Genomic DNA, 24,534 nt, shown 5'->3' with positions numbered 1-24,534 from the left:
CCAAAAGACCAAGATCTAGTCTCTTTTACACACTGCTCGCCTTGGTTTCCCAGGATGGGACCTGAATATCTCTCTTTACAATTTGGTGTTAGAAAATGCATGTTATCTTGATGGTCTTGTTATTCTGGGAATGATGGAATATCACAAATACCTTATGTAGCGAAACCTTCCTCCTATAAAGTACTACAAACATTTAAAATCTCCATTTGCTATTGTATCGATATTTCACATGCGCAGATTCTGTTTTGCTTCTTTTTCAGAATTGAACTTTAATGATATTTTACACTGGGTATGAGTGTAGCAAAGAAATATACCCCCAAGATGTTAAAATATCTCAGTCAGGAAGTCACAGTTTTAGGAAAGTCCTGGGCATGTCTTAGAAAGGTGTGTTTATTGTGTACTTGGATATAAAAAATGGAGACTGGTTATAGACTATTTTTTTCTTTTTACATGTAAATAGTACAGTAACACAGAATCAAAGACCTTGAAGCTGAAGGGCTCTGGTGTATTGTTCACTTTGTTTTCACATTCAAGTATATTACTAAGCTCATATAAGGACTTTTAGGAGAGCCAGAGGGTAAGAACCTTCTGCAAATTGTAAAGTTAATTGTTTGTATTACCTGTCATTGTGCTCCTTCATGTACTATCAGAATTAATTTAAAACCACTTTTTGAATCATAGAAGGGAGTTGTCCACTTAGTCCTTGGGATTGAATTTTTGTGAAATACATAGTATGCTAGAATAAGGACTTGGAAGTAGATATAGTAGGAAACTTATTAAAATAAGCATTCCCCTGTCGTTTTTGAGAAAAAGATGCTTCATTATGCATTAGTGTATTTTTCAGTTTCTTACAAGTGACTGTAAACTGGGGTGTTGTAGAACTGGTACACACAGGTAGGGTGGAAGGCACTGGTGTGGTATGTCCAGCAGCATCCCTTTAACTCTGATTGGTCAGTTCCCATGAAGTAATGATTGTTAAATATTTTAAATATTACTCCCAATATAACATCTTATTGATCTAGCATAATCCATTTAATTATGTTAATTTTATTACAATATTTTACTATCTAAAGAATAACTATCTGCTGTTTTGTCACATGAGAAAACCAACAGTTCTATGTATAACTCATCTTTTTAAACAGCGTTTATTGCGTGCTCTTCTGCATAAAGGGCTGTGCTCTGTTCTTTCAAATTTGCATATTCTCATTTAGTCTTAACAAGAGGTCTGTGAACAACTATCGTCACTTTACAAATTAGGAAATTGAATATAAATGACTTAACTTTTATATCCTGTATCTCCTTAAACTTATCCCATTATATAGATGTAAACTGAAAAGTGGAAAAATTTAAGGAATATTTGCTCAAGATCACACAACTTAGAAGTGGTGAACCCAGGATTCAATCTCAGACATTTTGAATTCACAGCCTCTGTACAATACTTGCCTTTTAGAACAGCTTACTATGACAACTACAGTGCTTGCGTCCATATGGCCGGCACTGTCCTACATTCTTTGCATAGTTAAATCACTTAGGGAAGCATTATCTGTCTCCCTATTTTATAGATGTGGTAACTGAGTAAGTGCTCATGGAAGACGAGATCTCTCCTTAGGAATTATCACTCCCTACAGCCTGAGACGCAGCCCTACCCTCTGTAGTGTTGTCAGGACTCTACCCCAGGATGAAGTGCCTGGAGAAGCATTCTCTAAGCTTCAAGTTCATGGACAGTTAACCTGGTCCAACAGGGACGCTTTGCACAATTGCGTATTGTGCAAAGCGTATGAGTGTATGAGAGGAGAGGGGAATTCTTCTTTAGAATTGAACTTTAATGATATTTTACACTGGGTATGAGTGTATGAGCAAAGAAATATACCCCCAAGATGTTAAAATATCTCAGTCAGGAAGTCATAGTTTTAGGAAAGTCCTGGTGTATGAGAGAAGAGGGGAAAGTTGGGAAAGACTCCTTTGCAGTGTTAAAATATCCATTTTCTATGTTACCCGAATGAGTTAAATCAATAACAATGCTGTGCTTACGCATATGACATTCTTTTGGCTGACTATCGTATTTCACTACATTCCATTTCTGGCTTTCTCAAAAAGAAACACTTAGCATTAGATGCGGATGATAAAATGGTGATGTTCAATAAACCCTTCCAGAGAAGTGAGTTTGCAGTAGCTGCAGTCATTATGTCTAAATGTGCTTTTAAATAATTCAGAGTCAAAAAGCAATGCGAGTACTTTCTTCTGTGTACTTAGTTTTTAACATCAATATGAGGCTGTGTTTGCTATTCTGAAAGCAACAGAAGACCTAGTCCCAGAAATAAGTAGATTCATCTGATCATGGAAACTGCCTGTGTGAGTTACTCTGAATTTTGAGGATTACGTTATTGGCTGCCCTTTATTATTGGTAAACCTTAATTTTGAGTTTCTTCCAGATAATTTTAGGGAATAAGGGGGCTGGTTTTTAAGAGCCAGTAGCTTTTGACAATTATATTGAATTTCTAAGTAGACTAAGTTCTCTAAAAATTGGTAGAATGTGTGCTTTTCCAGCAATAGTAAGAGAGCCAAATAAATGAATGGGATTTAGTTTCTGAGAATATCACAATTTGTATTGTATTTGAGGGCTAATTCTCCACAGTAAACACACCTGTGAGAATCTTCTGTTCTCTGGGATACTCAGGTCCGCAGCCTGGCCAGAGCTAAACTTTTGCTCAGTGATATTAATCAATTAAAAATATCTGTTGACTATTTACTCTAAGCCTAGAGATATTAAGCCACATAAGAGATTACAAGTAATTTTTTTTAAAGCATGTCCCTAGCCTCAAAGAACTCATGGGGAAGGATGATAAGCATATACTAAGTGCTAAACTCTTTTAAAAATTGTAAGTAGAATAGGATTTAAGGAAAAGATAATTTTCTGATAGATTGGAATGATATTTTCAAACTGTAAAGATCATACAGTTCTGATATTATTTGCATAGTAGAGTGGAGAATAGGTATTCCAGGACAGAGAGAGGGAGGGAACTATATGGCCAATGAACCAAAGATCTCAGGAACGTGTGGGGAGCAGTGAGAAATGCTTATGTGCAGAGTGTATGTACTCAGACACCCTTGAAGGAGCAGTGAGGACATGGCTTGATTTGGGAGGCAGGAAGCTGCCATTTTATGCTTTCAGCAGGAGGTAGAGCTAAGAATCTTTATTGAACTATTGTGTGTCTGCCTTTATATGAGAGAGATATTCAGATATGCAATATAAAGAAAATTCAGAATCCAATCGATTTTATTTTTGGTGTCTATGAGACAAAATTAATTTTTGTTCAAGGGGTGTGTTGTGATACATTGGTTTCTTAGCCACTGCTAAGATTTCCTTGTTTGTTTTTGTTTGTTTATTGTTTGCACAGCAGTTCTATAAATGTAGCAAAAGTAAGGAAGAAAAGATGGAGTAGTACTTGGAATAATAGTGATTTTTTTAAGGGAGGATGATTTCAGTTAACTGGCACATTTGTATAATTATTTGATGTAAAGTAGTGTGTCAAGAATGGGATTCATTGACAGTACTGGATGATCTGTTCCACTCCCAGTCAAACCACCAGTTAATGATAACTGATACTGGCACATTGATTGGTGTTTTGTAAGACTTTTGCAACAGCAGCAGAAACAGAAACAAAATTACATTTGGAGAATTTGGAAGCCAAATCTCTAGTGTATTTACTAACATACTGTTAGTACTAACATACTTCACTGTTGCAGAATGCAATGCCATTTTTATCTATATATTTAAAAATTTAGGGCTTCCCTGGTGGCGCAGTGGTTGAGAGTCCGCCTGCTGATGCAGGGGACGCGGGTTCGTGCCCCGGTCCGGGAAGATCCCACATGCCGCAGAGCGGCTGGGCCCGTGAGCCGTGGCCGCTGAGCCTGCACGTCCGGAGCCTGTGCTCCGCAACGGGAGAGGCCACAACAGTGAGAGGCCCGGGTACCACACATACACACAAAAAAATAAAAACAAACCCATCCTATTTAATAGTAATTGTAATAAATTTTCCAGCTCATTCTGGAAGGTCAATAAATATTTATGCTCTTTTCGAGGTATTCTTTACTTGATGGATTAACTGTACTTTCAAAACCACTGCAATTTATCAGGTAGTAAGTGGATTTTTTTACATTTTCTACTAAAGCAATTTGCAGCTGCTCTAATCTATTTGCGGAAAACTACTTTTTTGTTCTGTGTACACGTTTTGACAACATTCATTACCTGCTAAACAGACCATATCAGTTCTGCAAAATGGTTGACTACAGAAATTCAAATTTAGTTCCTGACTGAAAATCGGATTTTTGCAGTAATAGATTGGATCATTACATTTCACACTATAAAAGCTTTATACCATGTTGAAAGCAGGAGCGCAATAAAACGTTCAGCATGATACTTTTCAAAATGACTACTGCATCTGCATCTTTTCTACTCTTTAATACTTTGTTTTTCAAAACGACTATTACATCTTTTTTATTTTTTAACCAGGGACTTGAAGGCAAACAAGGCAGAAGGAAGAAGAAGCTCTCCTGGGAATTGGAACTGGGGGGGCGGGTAGGGGTAAGGGCTTGGAGAGTCGGGGGAATGCTTGGCTCAAGTTACCTTTGTCTTTGCCACACTTTTGATTTTCAAGACTTGATCATTTTTTTATTTTAATAAATGTATTTATTTTTGGCTGTGTTGGGTCTTCGTTTCTGCGCGCAGGTTTTCTCTAGTTGCGGCGAGTGTGGGCTACTCTTCATCGCGGTGCTCGGGCTTATCGTTGTGGCTTCTCTTGTTGCGGAGCACCAGGCTCTAGACGCGCAGGCTCAGTAGTTGTGGCTCACGGGCTTAGTTGCTCCGCGGCATGTGGGATCTTCCCAGACCAGGGCTCGAACCCGTGTCCCCTGCATTGGCAGGCAGATTCTTAACCACTGCGCCACCAGGGAAGCCCTTGATCATTTCTTTTTTAATGATTCCTCTAGGAATGTTAAAATATATTAAATTACCTTACGCAAAGCATTTTCTTAACAATTTTCATTAATATGGAAGATACATTTAAGGGAGACAACTTACTTAAAAAAAAACAACCCTGCAATAAGCAGTTTTGAAGGTGAAAATTAATTATAACATGGCTGCACTGTTTAGATAATATTGATCATTGATAAAACTTTACTGACTGATGAACCTCTGAAAATTATGTGTTTTGTGTCTAATGTATTTTTCTAGAATACCTATCCTTAAAAGGGCCACAAAACTATAACCGAAAAAAATCAGTGCTAAAATTACATTTTATGAGATATGTGGGATGATTACAAAGATAAAAACAAACACTACTTTAAAGGACTGTCTACATCAAGCTATAATGGCATCTAAGCTATAATTCATAGTGTAGCATTACTCTAGAGATGCATTATTATAAATGACCAATTACTCTGACAATGAAAGTCATTGAAGTCATAGCTAACATTAGACTTTGCTATATTAGACTTGTCACTAATTCTCTTATTTCTATAGCCAAATTGTATACTTCTTGGAATTCTTATTTTACCTCCCAATGCCCTCAATGTGCATTGTAATCTGGAGAGCATGGACCATTGTACCTAAAGTCAGTAGAACGTGTGATATATATGCAAAGTAGGCTAATTTCATCACCGTATATATTTTAAACGTTGATGAGAATAATGTACATTTTTCTTATGTTGTTCAGAATAAATTTTCCCTTGTTCTGAATCTCCGTGATATTCTTTGCTTCTTTCATATGCTTAATATTATACTTTCTTAATTAGTATTTGGTAAGCATATACTTTCCAAAATATTTCAATATTTCCATTAAACTAAATCTTTTTTGCACAGGACAACCAAATTTATACATACAGAATTTCAGTGTAAAGCATAATGTTATGCATGTGGTCGGCACTTAAGTTTTGCTAAAGGAATACACCAAGTTAAATAAAAAAAAGAAGAACCCATATGGATAATGTACTTCATTTTTATGATGGAAAACTTCCCGTGCCAGCTGAGCACATCTAGAAGAACTCTAGCTCTGTTAGTAACGCAAGGAATAATTACCGCTATGGCAACACTTCTGAGAATGGAATGTCAGTTCTACCATTTTTCTCAATTTGACGGCATATTATCACACGAATCTTTTTGTTTTTAGATTTGCAACGTGAGTGATTTACAACTGAGCATCAGTTAAAACTTTTTTCTTGCCTTTTTCTTCTCCTTTTTAGCTCCCTGCGAAGGCAATACATTCTTCTGCCACAGTAACATGTGTATTAACAATACGTTGGTTTGCAATGGACTCCAGAACTGTGTGTACCCTTGGGACGAAAATCATTGTAAAGGTAATCATTCGTCCCTGGAATCTGCAAAATCCCTCTACCTGTAGCGTGGGAAGAAGTTTATCCAATGTTTATATGTATCAGACAGCCTTAAAAATATATTGTACATTGGCTTTATGAACTCCTGTAGGTTTTATAATTGATTTGTTAGCCTTTTCCTTTGCTTTTACTAGTGCTGTAACCATAAGTTTTCACATTCCCTAATGCACAGTGGACTGTCCTTAGCACTTGATGTTCATTGGCAAATCTCCTTTTTGGAGCCTGCAGCAGGGCATTGGAGCTTTTCATGCAAAGCAGCGTTTCCTATCAGAAGCTCCTTCATCTGTGGCTGCACCTCTCACTTATCCAGTCCGTCTTTACCAGACATAGTGCACATACTCTAGAGATAAAAGTGTATCGAAGGAACATTAGGGCTTTCAGGTACCTAAAGCCACTTACCCCGACTTCAATTTTCCTACCAAAACGCTCTTCTTCCTTTCCAATGAGAATCGCTTCCAATGTTCCGGCTTCCTTCTCTAGCCTGTATGCAAAGGTTTGTTTACATAGAGAGCATCCCTCGGCTTGGTTATGAATGTTGCAAGTTTTGGTTAAGTTCAAAGGCCACATATCCTCTTTTGTTCAGATCCAATATTAACCAGTTTGCAAAGGAAAAGAAACGGGCAAGTAACGCTCCATGCTTGATGTCCAATATCTTCTATTAAAATGCCCTCTGTGGATAGAAGCAGAGAGACGTTGCTACAGTACCCATGGTTCGCAGAGTCAATAAGAGAAGCCGATCCAGTATCAACTATTTTGAGGAGATGGGCAATGATCCATGTTGTGTCCAAGGGACCACTTTGGAATGGATGGGAAATTAAGCATTTTGTGAAGAACCTTATACAGCACTGTTAGGGATTCGTTTTACTTGCCTAAAGTGGGTCTGTTCCCATGGTTCTTGGTGGCCCACCTTTCTCCATGGACAAAACCTCTGCGCCACTGCTCTGGATGGTAGGGTGGGGCAGGGACAGTGGCTCACTTCTCTGAGAGGAACACCCCTGCTTTATGAAGAAGGCACTCGGTGAGGATGGAGAAAGGGGCCATCTGGTCTTCTGCTTGTCTCTTCAGGGAGCTCGACGCTGTGAGTGAGCTGCAGCCAGTGTGACCGGGGCCCTGTATTCTCAACCTGCTGTGCCTGGTGTAGACCTTCTTTCCTACCAGTGGGGCCTGGGAGGAGGAGGGGAGACCCCACATTCCAGCCACTCCTGCCTGGAATCGAGCATCTGCAGTATGGATCTGGGGGTAGAAAGGGCATTGAGAAATGCAGGTGGCTCGCCCTTCCTGGGGAGGTACTATAGCTCCAGACTGGGGGCCTGTAGGGAGAGGAGGCTTGTGTTGCCTGAAACCACCCTGAGTAGACCTTCTACTGGAATAGAAGCTTCTATTGGGATAGCTTCTATTGGGTGGAGGAGCTCAAAGGCCACAGACCATCCCTGTTCATAAAGAAATTCAGTAGAGGTTCTTGAATAAATGTACCTCCCTTAAGACAATTTCCAGAAACCTTAAATGTTATTTTTTTTTTAACTTTTACGATGATGGGGAAAGACCCACAGAAGCCCTCATGCCAACATCCCGGAAGTGTCTGTCTTAAAGTGTAATCACCTTCTGATATCAGAACACTGTTACTTAGACTTCAGTTATCCACATCAGGAATAAGTTCAAAACAATTTAGGTATATTCATGTTCCCATTAGCAGAGTTTGTGGGGTTTCTTATACCAAGAGAAATGTTTTTACCATTACCAATTGATTCGCAAATGACATCCTAAAGGTTTTATAAGACCTTCTTCAAAACATATATTTACATTTAAAGTAGGGATGCTGTGCAACGGGAGAGCCGTTTCTAAGGCTAGAAGATAGGGTTCTTGTGAAAAGTGAAACATTTTGTTTCTTTTTAAAGACTTGTTTATGTTTAAGACAGTGAAAGTTTTATGCTCAGCCTGTTTCATTTAAAGTTCTCCACGTACGTCTGACTACCATATTAACGCGTGGTGGGTTGTTTCTTGTTTTGTTTGTTGTTTTCACTCTCCTCAACGTGTAGAAAAGAGGAAAGCCAGTCTGCTGGACCAGCTGACCAACACCAGTGGGACTGTGATTGGCGTGACTTCCTGCATTGTGATCATCCTTATTATCATTTCTGTCATTGTGCAGATCAAACAGCCTCGTAAAAAATATGTCCAAAGGAAATCGGACTTTGACCAGACAGTTTTCCAGGAGGTGTTGGAACCTCCTCATTACGAGGTATGCACCCTCAGAGGGACAGGAGCTACAGCTGACTTTGCAGATGTGGCCGATGACTTTGAAAACTACCATAAACTGAGGAGGTCCTCTTCCAAATGCATTCATGACCATCACTGTGGATCACAACTGTCCAGTACGAAAGGCAGCCGCAGCAACCTCAGCACAAGAGATGCTTCTGTCTTGACAGAGATGTCCCCACAGCCCGTCAAACCCCTCATCCCACCTGTGAACAGAAGAAGTATCCTCGTCATGAAACACAACTACTCCCAAGATGCTGCAGATGCCTGTGACATCGACGAGATTGACGAGGTGCCGACCACGAGTCACAGGCTGTCCCGACACGATAAAGCCGTCCAGCGGTCAGTATCTCTAGATTTTTTGATGAAAACTATAACCTGAAGACTGAAATGCTTCCAGAGTGTTGTGTTCTATTTTGTCTTCATTTTTCAGTTTCTCTTTTTATTAATGACTTAAAGCATAGGATTTCAACTTTTGCCTCTTCTTTTCCTTTTTCCGTGCTCTGCGTACTTTTCCTAAATCCCGTCTGTGTACATACGTGTATGTGTGTGAGCACACACAGACCAAAGAGATTTCATTTATTTCTATACAGATATAATATTTATTTCTATAAAAATTATGGCTCTATTTTTTATGGCTAATTTGCTTCCATGTGGTCATAAATGTTGCTCCAATCAATATTTATAGATTTTAAGATACGAGATGATATTTGGAAATAATTGCCTTACCAAGATGGTTAACCCATCTTGTTGAATAATTTTAATGTAAAAATAACATATTTTGCAATATAATGCATTATATTTTTGGTATGAAAGTTAAAACACTTTTTTCCACATATCACATAATACTTACATTACAAATTGCATATGATAGCATGGTATGCTAAAACAAGTAAACATTGATATTTAAATGTAGCGAGGATTAGTAGAAACAGTTTTCTTTTAATATGGAGACAATATTATCTATATTGTATTATTAGGCCTAAAATTAGTAAAAGTCTTGAGGAAAGAAGATTTAAATTGAGAAAAATATTATTTCCAATTCCCAAATCCAATCTTCCTATGTTTTGTTTTGCATGCTTACTAGCATTTAGTTTATTTTGTAAATGTACGTAATTCCTCAATTCAGTATATAGTCTCAAAACCTAAACTACTTTTAGTTGATTTAATATTTTTGCATGCTGATGGAAAAAATTTTACTTCCACAGTTTTATGAATTTTTAGGAATGCTTTTAAGTAAATATTTGTGTGCTTATTTATTTTTTGTGAAAATATTACTTTGTTGAATGAAATAGCCATAACATTCCAGGTTCTGCCTCATTGGGTCTCTAAGCAAACATGAATCTGAATACAACACAACTAGGGTCTAAAAAGAAAATTCAAGGTAAGCAAATGCCCTTGGTTCCTTCTCCGACTTTGTCGTACTCTGTTTTGTTTTGTTCTGTTGAACTTGTCTTGTAGTTTTTTAGGGAATGTGCTATTTATTCATTCTTTCTTGAGATATGTGTTTCATAGCATTTCACAATTAGAAATATACGGGATTCAATGCTGATGGAAGGATATTCTTAGTATACGTATCTTTAAAATAAATGTGAATATTCTTACCATCAAGCATTGTACTACAATGCTATTGAAAAGGATGTTAATAAGTTAAATTTTATCTATCTTAAGGTAAAGATACAAAAATTGGTGAAGTCTTAAAAGAAATACCAGAAGAAACCCAAGGTTTTCATAAGTTAAAAAAATTGAATACTGTCTCAATATAACTGAAGTCAGTATATAAAACTGGTAATAATGGTATTGATTGAATTTGGCAACATTCTACTCAAAACTCACACACTAAGCATTCTGTGGTACTTGTACAGTTTGTGCCCTCTTATTTTTGCATGAACATGCAGCTTATTTCATCAAAATTAAATACAGCATGTTATGTCAAATTTTATAATATAAAATTTGAATGCTTGATAATGTAAAATGTTCCATAAATAGCAGTTGTCTATGTGTACATCTATTTTGTCATCGGGTACCATAATGGCTTTATTTTTAGCACTTAGAGTCTATATCTCTATTAGACTAATTTGTCTCCAATTAAATTTGCTTGACGGTTAATCTCTTCAAAACTCTTCAAACCTATCAATTATTCTTGAATTAGGTGAATGCATTTCCATGCTCTATACTACTTTGATAAGTTGGTGTAGTTGTGTGCATATTTCATCGGGAGAAAATGTTTTAACTGTGTTTTATTTTCAGACAAGAACTATTTATACAAACATGGACTGTGAAAAGAAAATTCTATAGTGAATTGTGAAAAGTGGACATATTTCTAAATTCATTCCACTGCCTTTATCCAAACTTAAGAATTACAGACATTTGTTATCCCTTCAGCAAGACATACCCGCTGCACAATGATATGTTCATTTCGTAATTTGGTTGCTGGCCACCAAGTGCTCCTTAGTTTTTAAATACATTTTGAGATTTACTGGAAACTTGAAGAAATTAGTTCCTGTTTAAGACTATCCCAACTTTATTTTTACTGTCAGTTTCGCTTTGTTTCTATGTTGTTTTATGTCTTTGTTAGATAATTGTACATTGTGTGATATGTGAAAAAACACAATTTTGGATGAACTTTGTGTTACATGTACATTGTTTTCATTATATAGACTGCTTGAGAATAGTGCGTTCCTGAGTGATTTTGAACATGCTACAGTGAAAAGTGAGAATGTGGACCATGGAAACACCAGCTAGAGGTTTTATGGACTATAAACGTCTGTTGTTGTGTTAAGATTAAATGCAGCCCAAAGTACCGAGTAAAATTACTGGATTGCAATAAGAAAAATCTCATTTTTCGTCTTTCCTATATACCCCCATTTCCTTTCTTTTTAAAAGAAAATCAAAGGAAGATACCGAGTTTCAGAGATAGTTTTGAAATCAGGTATTTTACCGTTCATACCCTTCAGTAGAAATGATTTTTGATTAAGCACTTAGCAATATGATTGATTGACAGTTTGAGAAAATACCCTGCATGTCAGCACTGGATATTTGAATTGGAAAAATGTCATTTTTATTAGACACATTGTAAAAAGCATGCATTCTCCAATACTGCTGTTACTCTTCCACTTCCTTGTGTCATACGCTTGCTACTTGTAACTTTTTATATAAAGATATATAAAAATGTATAATAATTTCCTAACTTGAGTTAAGAGAAATGCTTTCGTCTATTAGAGTGATAAAAACTGACTTACGTAAGTACACACTTTATATCTACTCTTTCCACACTTTAGGCTACAGGATGTCCTTTAGTATTAAGACATACTTCTTCAAAATTTGATTTCTAAAACTTTATGGAGTACTCCGTCCACAAGGCTGTCAGAAAGAGTTAAATTACCTGGGGTCAATAGGATTTCTACATTACATCAAAAGTGTCTGATATACTGCAGCAACTGGGAGCATTTTCAGGATTGGCATACTGTCCTCTTTACAACTAATTTTATCAGAAGAGTTTAAGAAAGTGGACATTGTACCACTCTCAAGCGCATTTAAAAGTGCCACGTTTTTGTGCTAATCTGAATGACGTAGCTGGTGAACTAGTCACCAGTAGCTTGGTCAGCAGGCAAATCCAGCCTGCAAGAAAGGGAGCCAGTATTCAAATTACCATGTTATTGTCTGACCCACAGAATGTATTTTCAACATAAACATATAACCTCAATATGAGATGTCTAACTAAAGCAAGCGCCACCGAGACCAAGACAGCCTCTCCTCTTCTAAGGTTTAGGTTTTGCCCAGAATTCTCGATACATGGAATAGCCCACACCTAAAGAAAAAGAATGCTAGTTAAGCATTTAAATATTTTTTTCAGTATTAGAAAATTAAAAACAGTTCATAAAGTAGCTAAAAGTAGCACCCTTGCTGGTGTACGATACTTACAAGGGGACCAAGGCCCTCACTCTTGCTTTCTTAAACAATTCAAATTTCTAAAATTCTTTTTACACACTTTCCCAAGTATCTCAAGGCCAGAATGACTAGCTCAGACTGCTAAAATGTCAATATTTATCTGGCAACTTTAAAAGGAGTTACTCTTGCTGTATAATACCAGATAAAGTCAATTAATTATAAAGCCCATAAAAGCATGTAATATCTTTTCCACCTTCAAAAACTCAATAAAACAGGAATCATGTCTCTCCCAGATGTTGGATCTTATTACCAATCCTATTTACATATCTAGACTCTTCAACAAAATTATAAACTCAGTGAAAGACAGTACTCTCTTTTCTTTCTTTCTTTAAAACCTTAGTAAGATTTTACCATAGACAGTAAAACTATGTCACTGCTTGAACTATTTTTATTAATTCAGTTTTTACGTGAAAATGAATATAAGTGATATTTGCAAACTGCTTCAAAGTCAGCTAAAAGTATCTATCTTGTTTTATTTACAAAGAAATCCATTAATGGGGAACCACAAATTTGAGATATCCTGTAGGAACATACCCAGAGTCATTGCTCCCACAACAAAGCCTTGGGCTTTCACGCGCATGTGGATCGGGTGAATAGACACTTTAGTATTGCCCCTGCTCTTCAATTTATATAATCCATATGCAACGATTGCTGCAAAACCTGCCATTCCTGTAAAACAGACAGTCACAAGATGTCAGATGCATGGGGGCAGGGAATCAAGATGATTTTATCATCAATCAATGTTCTATTTTTTTTATAAGGATGCTTTAGGAGACCATTAACCAGCTAACATACAAATTGAGTTCTTATTTTTTCCCCCTCAGAACTAAAAATCCACAATTGGAAGCAAACAGTAGCAGATCCAGAAAGCTAAGATCATCTTTAAAATGTGGGCTTGTGAAGCCAGTAACTAAATTCCTTTAAGCGTGCCAGGGGAGCTCTTCTCTGTCCTACTTCCATCCCCAAAGGCAATCAGTTAATGTGGTACAGACTGTAATAAACCATAACTGTGAGTATAACAGAAAAAAAAACTTTATGGAATATATTCTCCTTTTAGAATAGGAAAGTCTTTTTTAAGTGCTTTAAAATCACAAGCCCTTTTATGACCCAAATAACACAATTCTGAGTTGTCCTTATACTCAGGCACATATATGATTCCTGAAAGCTTACTAATCATGGTGTGTTTAATATAAATAAAGGAAAATAATATTATAATTAATTGCTGTTGAATTACATACTCTATAAAGTTTGATTTAGCGAGTGGGTACTTTTAAAATACGGAATGTGTATTCTCAGAAAATAATTTCTAAACTCAGATTACTGTAAATCTGCTTACCAGCATTTCCCAAATGGCTGAATTCTACAGAATTTTGTCCTACAAACACAAAGCCATCTGGTCTATCACAATGCCAACCTGGTAACTCAAGCAAGCGCCACAAAGCCAATAGATGAGTTATTCACATACATCCCTGTTAGGAATCCAACTTCACATGTGCTACAGAAACAAATAAATGGGAAAGAAAAAATTTTCTGATAGAAAAATTAATTATCATAGCAATTCTGAATCGTCTGTATTGAAAAAATGTCAATCCACAGAATCTGATAAACTGGTAAATAGAAAAAATATATCAAACATTATAAAGAAAGATTATTTTCTGTTGTTTGCTATATATTTTATATACATTATGTTGAAATTTAACCTTTTTTGTTTGACTTGACTAATTCTTTTATTATCATGCCTATTGTCATTCCTTTTACTTCAAAGTTGATGCATCCAGAGACTTTTTAAAGTGATTAGCCATGTTTTATATTACTGTCTCTATTTAGAAATCTTCATAAGACCCTGTACACTTTGAATGAATAATCTCAGAAAGGATGATATACATGTGAACCACTTACTATCCACTGTCCTTTCAGCTGTCCACAGAACTTTCATCTTTCCAGTTCTTCCTAAAGAAGCAGAATGCTTCTGACCTGCTGGTTCACTGCTGAAAGGCTATTTGCACCAGAAATCAAGGACTTAAAAAATAAATCCAACTACATTAAGTATAATGATAAAGATCGATTGCTTACACATATTTAATACACAACAGCTCCATAGGAAAACAAAAATATTGAAATGAAGAATAGGCCTCTTCAGTGGTAATACTGAGAAGGTATAACTCAACGTATAATTGGGCATTGCCTAATCAGAAAGCAAGATAGTGATGGCTCTGAGGCCTGGAAGCCTCCTGTTGTCTCTGCCTCAACTCTAGATGCTGGATCTTGAGTGTGTAGGGGCTCCGTGTTGCCTGGGGGTTTCCTGAAGGAAGGTCTTTAAAAGCCAGTATTGAAATCTACCAACACATTAAAAATTCCTGTTTACTGGCTACATCAGACCCTGTCACCTGCATATCAAACTTTGGTTTATATTCAAGTGGAGAGACACATGTAGATATGGCATGAGACATTTCAAGACTTTCAAGATGTTTCAAATAAGTTATTTTAATAAATAGTTATATTTTTTGATAAAGTGAATTCAAATATTACTCGCACGAGTGCTTTATTAATCTCATAAGATGCTTTCTGATAGCGTAATTACACACCATGTTAGTTAATTTGAAAATAGCTCTTTTTGTTTCATTTCCCTATGTTTGAATTCACTTTCAAAATCTGGGAGGCATATCATGATTATGTGCAACACCTATGAAACCCTGAATTAAGCTTTTTACTTCCGTCCAAGTGCATTTTAGTTGCCTAATTCAAGGTTGGCATGTTGATTTGGAATTATGATTTTTGTGTACCTGATTATACACACAAGCCATTTTTATGCATCATATTGGAAGATAGACATATGTAATATTTGATTTACCATAATTCAATTCCATTTGATTAGATAATTAAAATGTGGCTGTAAACTTAATTGGAGATCAATGTCTTTGGGCTTTTAAAGGAGAACAGTCCACATTGTGAAGATGCTGGCTTTTCTGTTTTGCATTATTTTTTCACCAAAATTATTTCAATGACTCCATAAACCCTTATTCTTAGCATTTAATAAAGTTAGGTCTTTGACATTTCTTAAATATTCACTTAATATTGAATCAACTTTTTCTCTATTTTTCATTTAGGAATTTGGCTTTTCCTCAAATTTGATAGCATTTTTAAAATTCCACAAACGGATTTTTCTCAACCTAAGCATATCTTAATAAATAACAAACTATGATGATTCCTATTCCTTAATTAAAGTAATGACAAATTATTTATCTTCTGGTGGTAAAATAAATAATAGCATTTTATCTTCTTTTGAAATTTGTATATTTCAATGATGAAAATGAATCCTGTCAGATTCCAACTCTGGAGGGAGGGTAAATAAATAAAATCATGAAAATATTCTGAATGCGAAATGCATATGATTTGAGTCTCAGTTTTGTCCAACTTCGCTGAAGCGAGTTAGTTTCTGTATCATGCCTACCTGTGCATTCTTCTTCCTTTGGCTCATTTTTGGGATCATACTCATGGCCCAGAGGGTCCATCCAAAAAATTGTCAAATAGATAAAATAATTTTTAAAATCAGACTTGAATTAATTATCAGTTTCTTATCCATTTAATTAATAATTCCCGTTGCTCTCTTAAAGGTGGAATTAAGTAGCAGAATAAAATATATTATTAAAATAGCCAGAGATGGGTTTTTATAAATAATCTTGTTCAACAAATCAGAGCGCTTTGCTAATATAGAATTATCCTGATTAATTCTATTAATGAGTTTGTTTAAATTGTACTACGGATTTCTTAACTGAATTTTATTATTCAGATAAACCCAACAGTGTGATAGAAATAACAAATCTAGGTGACTGACGTCAGGCACTTGTAACATCTCAGCTTTTTTTTTTTATTATGGCCTCTGGTTCTGTACTTTCTTATGTGTTATTAAAGAAGTAAATGCCTTCTTAGTATGCCTTTAATTCCTCAGACTTCAAACTTACTAGGGCTGGTTTCCAGAAGGTTCTTACTCCTGCACTAGTATGATCGTAAAGTTAAACCACTTCTTTGCGTCCATAATTGTGCAGCCAACATGTTCCTGTTTATCCCCAACTTCTATCACCTCTCCAAACTCTGAAGCATGTCGTTTTACATTGGTTCATTCTTTGGAAAAAAAAAATTTTTTTGCCCTCTTCTTAATAGACACATATCTAGACACAAAATGTAAAAGTGGTCAAAAACATAGCATATAAATTATTTAAAATAAAATTTTCCTTATTACATCACATTGTAAAATTTGTGCTCTTTATTCACTTTCTCCTGAGTTAAGTTTAATATCAATAGAGCCAGCGTTTTTCCTGAGCCTGTACAATCTATATACCAGGATTCTTCCTAAGTGCTCTGGGGATGAAAATAAAAGGTGACGCACTAGTGGGAAGCATAATTATGGAGCCTTATAGAAGGAAGGGTTCTTAGCGGAGCTCAATAAGGAAAATGAAGCTCAAAATTATTTGCTGAGCTTTCCATCTTGAAAAGCTAATTAGTTGCTTCGTGCTAATCTGGCATGGAAGATGAAATATATTCAACTGTCAAGAGAATACAATACTGAGAATGTTTTATAATAAAGAAGTCAGTAGCATAGATAAGGGGGTAAAATGTATTCTCAGAGAGATCAAGAGATGCTTGATGAATAGTTGTTCTTCTAAGCAGGTCTTGAAGATTGAGAAACATTGTCAGTGGTGGAGCAGGGAGAGATTTCCACCTAGAGAAGTTAGCGCAGAGAGTAGTCTCCCAAGGCCATGTAAATATTTGAGATGGCTGGAGCATAGGATTAGACAAAAGGAATAATAGTCAATATAGTTGGAAGAGCAGGTTGGCGTTTACATCATGATCTCTGAGTGCAGGTAATGCCATCCAAAAGACTTCACGTTTTAGTCAAAAAAGCATTTTAATGTCTCTTAGCAAAGTTGGGCTGAAAAACTATAAGTAGAATCCTCTGACAGCAGTGTATTTGCTAAACTGAGTGAAACTGGAATAAATAAAGGAAATCAAAACAATACAGACACAAGATATTAAAAAAGAATAACCGATGGATTGTTAGATATCCAGAAATATCTGTCTTTCTATTTATTTTCCACCATTTTTTAATTATTTCAAGATCATGGTTGGGTAACTAGCCAAAATACTGAGTGTTGTATGCTAAACACCATTCTGCGAGTTTTTCATGTAAGTATTCCTTTAGTCATCTTAGCAATTATTATTATTATGAATAATAATAATACTTGTTGTTATGGTTGTTTTATTGTTATTCCATTGTACCTATAAGGAAACTGAAGAGAGTTTTGGTAGCTTTTCTAAGATTGCACAATAAAAAATGATACATCCAGGTCTGAACTCAAGCTGATTAACCCCAGAATCAGCCAGCAATCCTACTGCTATGAATACAACCCTTTAATATTCAATATAGTATGTTTCACTGAAATAAGTTGATATGTATTCATAGAAACCCCATACTTCTGTGTTTTCTCATCTGTAAAAATATGTATTATAGCAACTTCTCTCCACCCTGTAGCTTTTGAGGACCAAATGACAATGCATTGGAAGATACTTTTTATACCCTATGATACATTATAAATAAATCATTTTTCCTAAGTCATGTGTAAACTTCATTTTATAATGGACATGGGACAAATGTATCACCTATACAGAGCAGTAATGAAAAATAACTTCCAGCCTCCTCTTGTCCACAGTGAAATGTATGACTTCCAGAGTCCACGAATTCTTATTTCACTTGAATGACATTCTTCCCCAGTGCTTAGTTTATTGCATCATCTTATTGAACAATATTGAACTCCAGAGCTCCTAAGTGATCCCAAAAGCCCTAGTCAAACAGAAATACTAACACTTGGCAGAAAATTCTGTTTTTCAATCCCAGACAATTGTTTGGTATACATTCGCATGATAGCCTAATAGTGGGATGAGCAAGGAAATAGATAGGTAGGTAGATAACTGCAGTCTCATAACCATAATTATGTTATAAAAATGTGGTGTAATGCAGTGAAAATAGCTTTTCAACAGGACAATTTCAAATTTTAGTTTCACCTCATACTTCTCACTTGCTCTTAAGGACGTAGTTGGAATCCTTTGAGCTTCGCTTCCTTTATCCTTAAAATAGAGAGTCTATACCCAATAATGAAAGTTGCTCTGAAAATCAGAGATGACACCATCCATAAACAAACAACATGAAGTTGGTGGTACAATATAGGGGCTCTGGTTTTCACATTTGTGTCTTACTAGTTTGCACTCCAGAGTGGGCAAAATGTCTCCTCTATGCCTGACTTTTGTCCATCTGTGAACCAGTCATTGCTGACAGAAGTGGACTTCTCTACCTCCGTGATCAACCCTGGGTTTAGACAACTCGGGAGAAGCCCTCACCTTTCAGAGGTGACATCAGTTTAGGACAGGACCAGATGGAAGGAGCGTAGGGGTTAGTAGGTGGGAGAGAATGAGGTTAGCCTTTGCCTCTTAGCTCTTAGTGTGCCACCACCTGGCATAAATGAGGTTGACACTGGAAAAGACATCAACACAGATATGCTATTAATGATGTGTAATTGAGAACTGCTAATTTCTAGAATTTAAGGATTTGAAAGTAGGCATCAGGAACGAGCAATTTGGGGATCCTTCAAAATAATTGTTAAGTGCATAGTCAATATGGCTCTGCTTAGGTGAGCAAATGAGTACAAAAGTTACATTTAAATAAATAAATACATTCTTCTACTTGTCGCAGAGAAGCGCTGTCCTGACCTGACACGTGGCTTACGTTCCTTGGCCTTTCCTTCTAGAAACTACAGAATTAGGCCAGATTCAAAAGTAAACTTAAAGAAGTGTGGTTTAATAACCATTGTTATGGGCACATTATCTTTCTCCTTTTTTAAAAAAAGTTTAATTTGCAGGTTGTGTTTTCAAAATAAACACACAAAATACAAGAATGGTAAGTTTTAGAACACACTAATTTAGAATAACATTTAAACAGAATTGCTTGACATACATATCAATTCAGTATACTTACAAACCATGGGTCTCTCTAGATTTTTATATTCTTACATATGCTAACTTTATGAATAAAACTGTCTTTTTTAAAAATCACTCTTTAAGTGGCAGCTTTTCCAAGTAGATCATTCTTGTTAAGATGGATACTATGAACATAGTTTCATACAATATACTTGCCCAACTTTCTGAAAGGACAGTCTTTTTGTGTTAAAAAAAAAGAGTAATGAACTCTTGTTAATTGATAATATTGAAGTATTTTATAAAATATTAATGCACTTGTGAGAAAATGCCTTCTCTCTCTACAAGTACTCCTTTTTTATAGCTAAGGTTTTTCTCCCAGCTATGTTGAGACTTTTATACGATACATATAGATATTTCCTGAGCCTGTGCTCATCCTTTAGTCACTTGTAAACAGGCATCATTTTTTGAAGGACTGTGCTGGTTGGTAAGAAGTTATATCTCATCTTCAAATCGACTCTGCTCTGAATTGGTAGGGCTGGGACTCTGCAAAGGAATCGTTCCCTCTGCCAGCTGATCCCTGTTCAGGTCTCCTAACAGAGGGCAGTAGAGGAAGATACGAAGACAGATGAGGACCTGAAACACTTTTATGTTTGCCTCCTGTTTCTGTCAGCATCCTCTAAGAAACAGAACTTGGATTCACCGGCAGCCTCCAGCCTCCTTCAGCTCTCGGAGACCAAGCCTCCAAGCTCCCCCGCAGAAGCATCTGCACCAGCTTGGCGTGTCCTCCTCAGAGCTCTGAGCCCTGCTATGGAAGGACTCCTTCTGGACTCTAGATTCTGAAAACTTCCATTCATTTCCGTTGTTTCCTCAGTCCGAGAGCAAGCCAGGCTCTGTATGGCTTAATATCGGCCATCTCCTTATTCCCTCTTCATTTTTCCAGTCTTCCAAACCTGTGTAACAGATTCCCAGGATCACAGTCTCTCTGTTGATATATCTACCATGTCTTCTGTTTTCCTGACCCGAGGATTATGATTGATTTTAACTGGAATGTTTTTCCTTGCTAAGGGCGTTTTAAAATTCTTCCCTGAGATTCTTTTACTGAACTTATGACAACTTTGCCTAATTAAATTTCACACAAGAATGAAGTGTTTGGCTAAATTATTTCTGGAATATTAGTTCTATAGCATGAGACATTCAATTCTATATGAGAACAGATATACATGTTTATGATGAGCAAGTGTTCCCTTTCATGGGGTGGGTATTCCTCAGTTCTCCTGGGGATTTAAAAGGGAGAATAACAGCTATATTAAAATGACAGTGAAATGAAAAAGCATCATGGGTCCTCTTTCTAATTTATATTCCTGACCTAAACAGCTCCATCCAGTCAACTCTTCTTAATTTATTTATGTGGACCAAAATCAATTCCTATGGACTTTACATTTTTTCTTTATTCTCTGGGAGTAAAGCCCTTTTTAAAATGGTTGGCCAGTGCCTTCAGGAGAGCCTGGAGACCCTACCCTGGTCTATTAGACGTTTCAGAACATTTTCTAGGAGGGTTAATAACTTAAATTCTAACTAATCAGCCGCAGAACTTAGAAAGTTAAAATTTTCTAACTTCAGTTTTTCACAGGGAATGACTTCAAATCTAATCACCTAGTGATAAGAATTTTAATCTTTGTAAAGTCAACCACCATCAAACTTTTATCTCAAGGAAACAGAGAGACAAATACATGTGGCTGACAGGTGCATTGAGTAATTTGACTCCGTCTGGGGTCTGTTAAATTTTGAGTCCCTGCAGTTTGTGACTATCCAGAAGGAAAGATCCATTTTTCTGGCTTAATTGGATGAAACTAGAGCTTGTTATGATAAACTCCTTTCATACAAAAAAATATTCTCAATACTACTCAAATTTGGATTTTTCCCAGAACACCCACCTGTACATATTCCGGTTTTCTTAGTGAGTCTAGCCAACTTAGCCATTTCTGAAGGTACAAAGAGAAAGAGCTTTGTCTCAAAAGAGCAATGACCAGCGAAAGTGTAGCTCTGTGTTAAAGTATTAAAAATAAGAAACCATGGTTGAGTGTTCAACTTGTGTGAAACACTGTTCTAAATATTTTACAGGTATTTATCCAGTCAATCCTCATAACAACCTTATAAAGTAGTTATTATTAGCTTTATTTTATAGATGTGAAAATGGAATCCAAGAAGTTACATAAAATACCCAATCTCATGTAACTAATAAATTGTAAGGCCTGGATTTAAACTTTGGAGGTCTAGATACAGAAACTATAGGCTTAACCACGCATCACTTTGCTTCTCATTGATTACCCACTTCTTAATTTTAAGAAATGGGAAATAAAATGTTAGCCACTAACTTAAAACCACTCTTCCTAACCTAGTGAGCACAGACAGAGGAGAGACAAGGAATAAAAGATAGAAATAACAGCCAATTCTCCTTGAAAACATGCTTTAGGAATTCCTGATGAGAATCACTGCAGAAAAATAATGGGGAATAATCTTCATCTGTGGAATGATTGTAGCATGACGCATTGCACTGTCTAGGTTGCTTGTGATAAATGTATTTACAGTTTATGAATTTATGGTACAAAACCTGCTAAACACTGTCAGAGCCAGCACGTGACTATCTAAGTAATAAATGGCAATGTTTCCTAACTGAAATCTCTCTCTCAGTAAGCGATGCCCTACATGGCCCCCTTAGAGAGGTCCTATGCTTAAACTGTGTTGGGTGGTCCCACAGCAGCTATAAAGGGCCGAGAGTCTTGTGTTTGCATCACAGGACTTCCACACGCTTTACCCTCAACTCATAATTACCTGTATCCTTTGAAGTATTAGTGAATTTTGATCCTGTGTAACACGTGATTCTTGTATGTCTGATTTGAGAGTCTGACCCTTTTTGCTGTATCAAGGAGTTTCCTGCAGTTCCTTCTTGGAACTTTTTGGAGTTCCAAGAAGCTCAGTGCCTAAGCTGTATGCTCCTTTGGCTCGTCTTGGCAGTTATCAGGGGCATTGTTAATTTATTCAACAAACATAACATAAACAATAGCAACTCATTTAATAAATATGGATTGCAAGCAACTAGGTGCATGAAACTGTTTTAGTCACAAAACAGATAAAAATATTCACTCTTTTGTGTCATGCAATCTAGTTAAAGGAAACATACAGTAAAGGACAAACAATAATGATAAAAAACCATTTGTCATGTTATGAATGTGCCTTGCCCAAAGAATTAGGCATACTGGGGGGACAGAGAGTGTTGAGATACAGAATTGGTATTTGATGAGGAAAAGACATGAGCATCTCTGGTAGTGTAATGTTTGACCAAAGTCTTAAAGAAGCAAAATAGTGAGCTGTGAATATCTGAGGGAGGATGTTTCCTGGAGTTCAGAAGAAGTTTGCCTGGTATGTTTGAGAGGACGGTGCGGGAGGAATGGAGTGAGAGAGTGACAGCAGTAAGAGATAAAGGGAGAAGCAGGTGGGCATGAGATCAGATAGGGATGATCAAGCAAACCTTAAGAAACTGAAGTTTATTCGGACAGAAATGGGAAGGGGCTGAAGGGTTTTAAGAGAGCCGAATATGGCTAAGCTCTACCTGGTCTCCTCTGTTGCCGTGCTGAGAATAGTTTGTACAAGCGTCAGTGTTAAGGTCAGTGAGAGGCAAAGGCATTAGTGCATCGACAGTGCAGGTGAGAGAGGACAGAGTGTGGTGACCTGTCAGGGAGAGTCAGGAGAATCAAAGCCACTTGAAGTATCCAAGCCATGAAAGACATCGCTAGGAATTAAGGTCTTAAATAAGCTGTGGAAAAACCTGAAGGAGCAGAGTTCAGAGAAGTTTCACCAAAGGTCTCAGCCTGAAGCACCAAAGGAGCTCTGATGTCTAGAAGATTCTGCAACTCTCAAGACTCTCTGGATAACCCTACAAAACCATTGGCGTCTACGGAAGCAGACTGAGGAGGGGAGTTCTGAAAAACATGCCTGCACATGTAGAATATCATTACACACCCACGCCTCCGGCTGTATGTCTTTGGAGGAGTCTCTCCCATTTGGCAAATCTCACATGAGTGCCCATCGCTGACAAATCCTATCATTAACTTACACTTTCTAATATTCCTTAAATAGGAATTATTACCTGTTTATAGTCTTGCTTTCAGTGTAAACTTCTTTTCCTATGCCATTCATTATTCAGTGGATTGGTAGAGAGGGAAGATAAATATTTGGTCTTACTCTCTCTCTGGAAGTAGAAGTCTACCGTAACATATATAATTAAATAATTAATTAAATTGCTTATTTTAATATTTTTTCTTCCTACTGGTGTACCAGCTTTTTGAGGGAAAGAAGAAACTTTTTTCACTTTTTGTAACCCCAGAAGATAGCATCATTCCTGGAATATGCTGGATGCATAATTAACACTTTTTGGTGGAATGAAAAACTTTTCCATAATAAGAGGAATAACCGTAGGGCAAGCTAATGCTAGTAGGCTAAGAGAATCAAGATGAACAAGTAGAGAGTGTATATTAGGGTGATCTACACTGAGAAAAACTTAATTTAAAAATTTTTGAAAAAAGCAACCTACACTGAGAGAAAGTATCCATATGCAATTATGATTCAAATTTGAGTGAGTTTGTGAAGGAAGTATTGGACCAAAAGGGTGTAGTGTGAAGAAAAGAAAAATATATAAGAAGCAGGAATTTTAAAAGTGCATGCAGGGCACAGTCAGGCTTAAAGGAGCTGCAAAACATTTTGAGTATACCATTTCATTTTTTCTATTAGTTTTTTTTTTTTTTAATCAGGGAAATCTTTCAACTATTCATGATGGACTTGGAAAAAAAAAGATTAGAGATTTACATTCTTCTCAAAGTTTACCAAGAATGATTGAATTCATATGCTTGTATTTTTTTTTTCAGATACCATTACATTTCTTGGTGCAATTCTTTGCAAATAGACGGCTCAATC

At 36.5% G+C, this 24,534-nt stretch overlaps 1 protein-coding gene across 4 annotated transcripts in view; it reads left to right on the top strand.

The window, feature by feature from the left end:
- The window catches only part of NETO1 (neuropilin and tolloid like 1), a 99,039-nt gene extending 78,335 nt beyond the window's left edge, over window positions 1-20,704 (top strand). Inside the window, exons 8-11 of one of the 4 annotated variants that reach the window (XM_030868290.2) lie at window positions 6,241-6,354; window positions 8,427-8,985; window positions 9,953-10,027; window positions 10,894-20,704. In XM_030868290.2, coding sequence (XP_030724150.1) covers window positions 6,241-6,354; window positions 8,427-8,985; window positions 9,953-10,013 — 734 coding nt within the window. In that variant the 3' untranslated portion in view covers window positions 10,014-10,027; window positions 10,894-20,704. Of the gene's footprint in view, window positions 1-4,513; window positions 4,572-6,240; window positions 6,355-8,426; window positions 8,986-9,952; window positions 10,028-10,893 lie in introns of those variants that run through there. The other 3 variants (XM_030868288.2, XM_060310242.1, XM_060310244.1) reach the window with 3 other exon arrangements.
- Window positions 20,705-24,534: the final 3,830 nt, after the last annotated feature.

Source organism: Globicephala melas, chromosome 13 (genome assembly GCF_963455315.2).
Source record: "Globicephala melas chromosome 13, mGloMel1.2, whole genome shotgun sequence".
Lineage (NCBI taxonomy): Eukaryota > Metazoa > Chordata > Mammalia > Artiodactyla > Delphinidae > Globicephala > Globicephala melas.
This window is presented reverse-complemented; position numbering and strand designations above follow the sequence as displayed.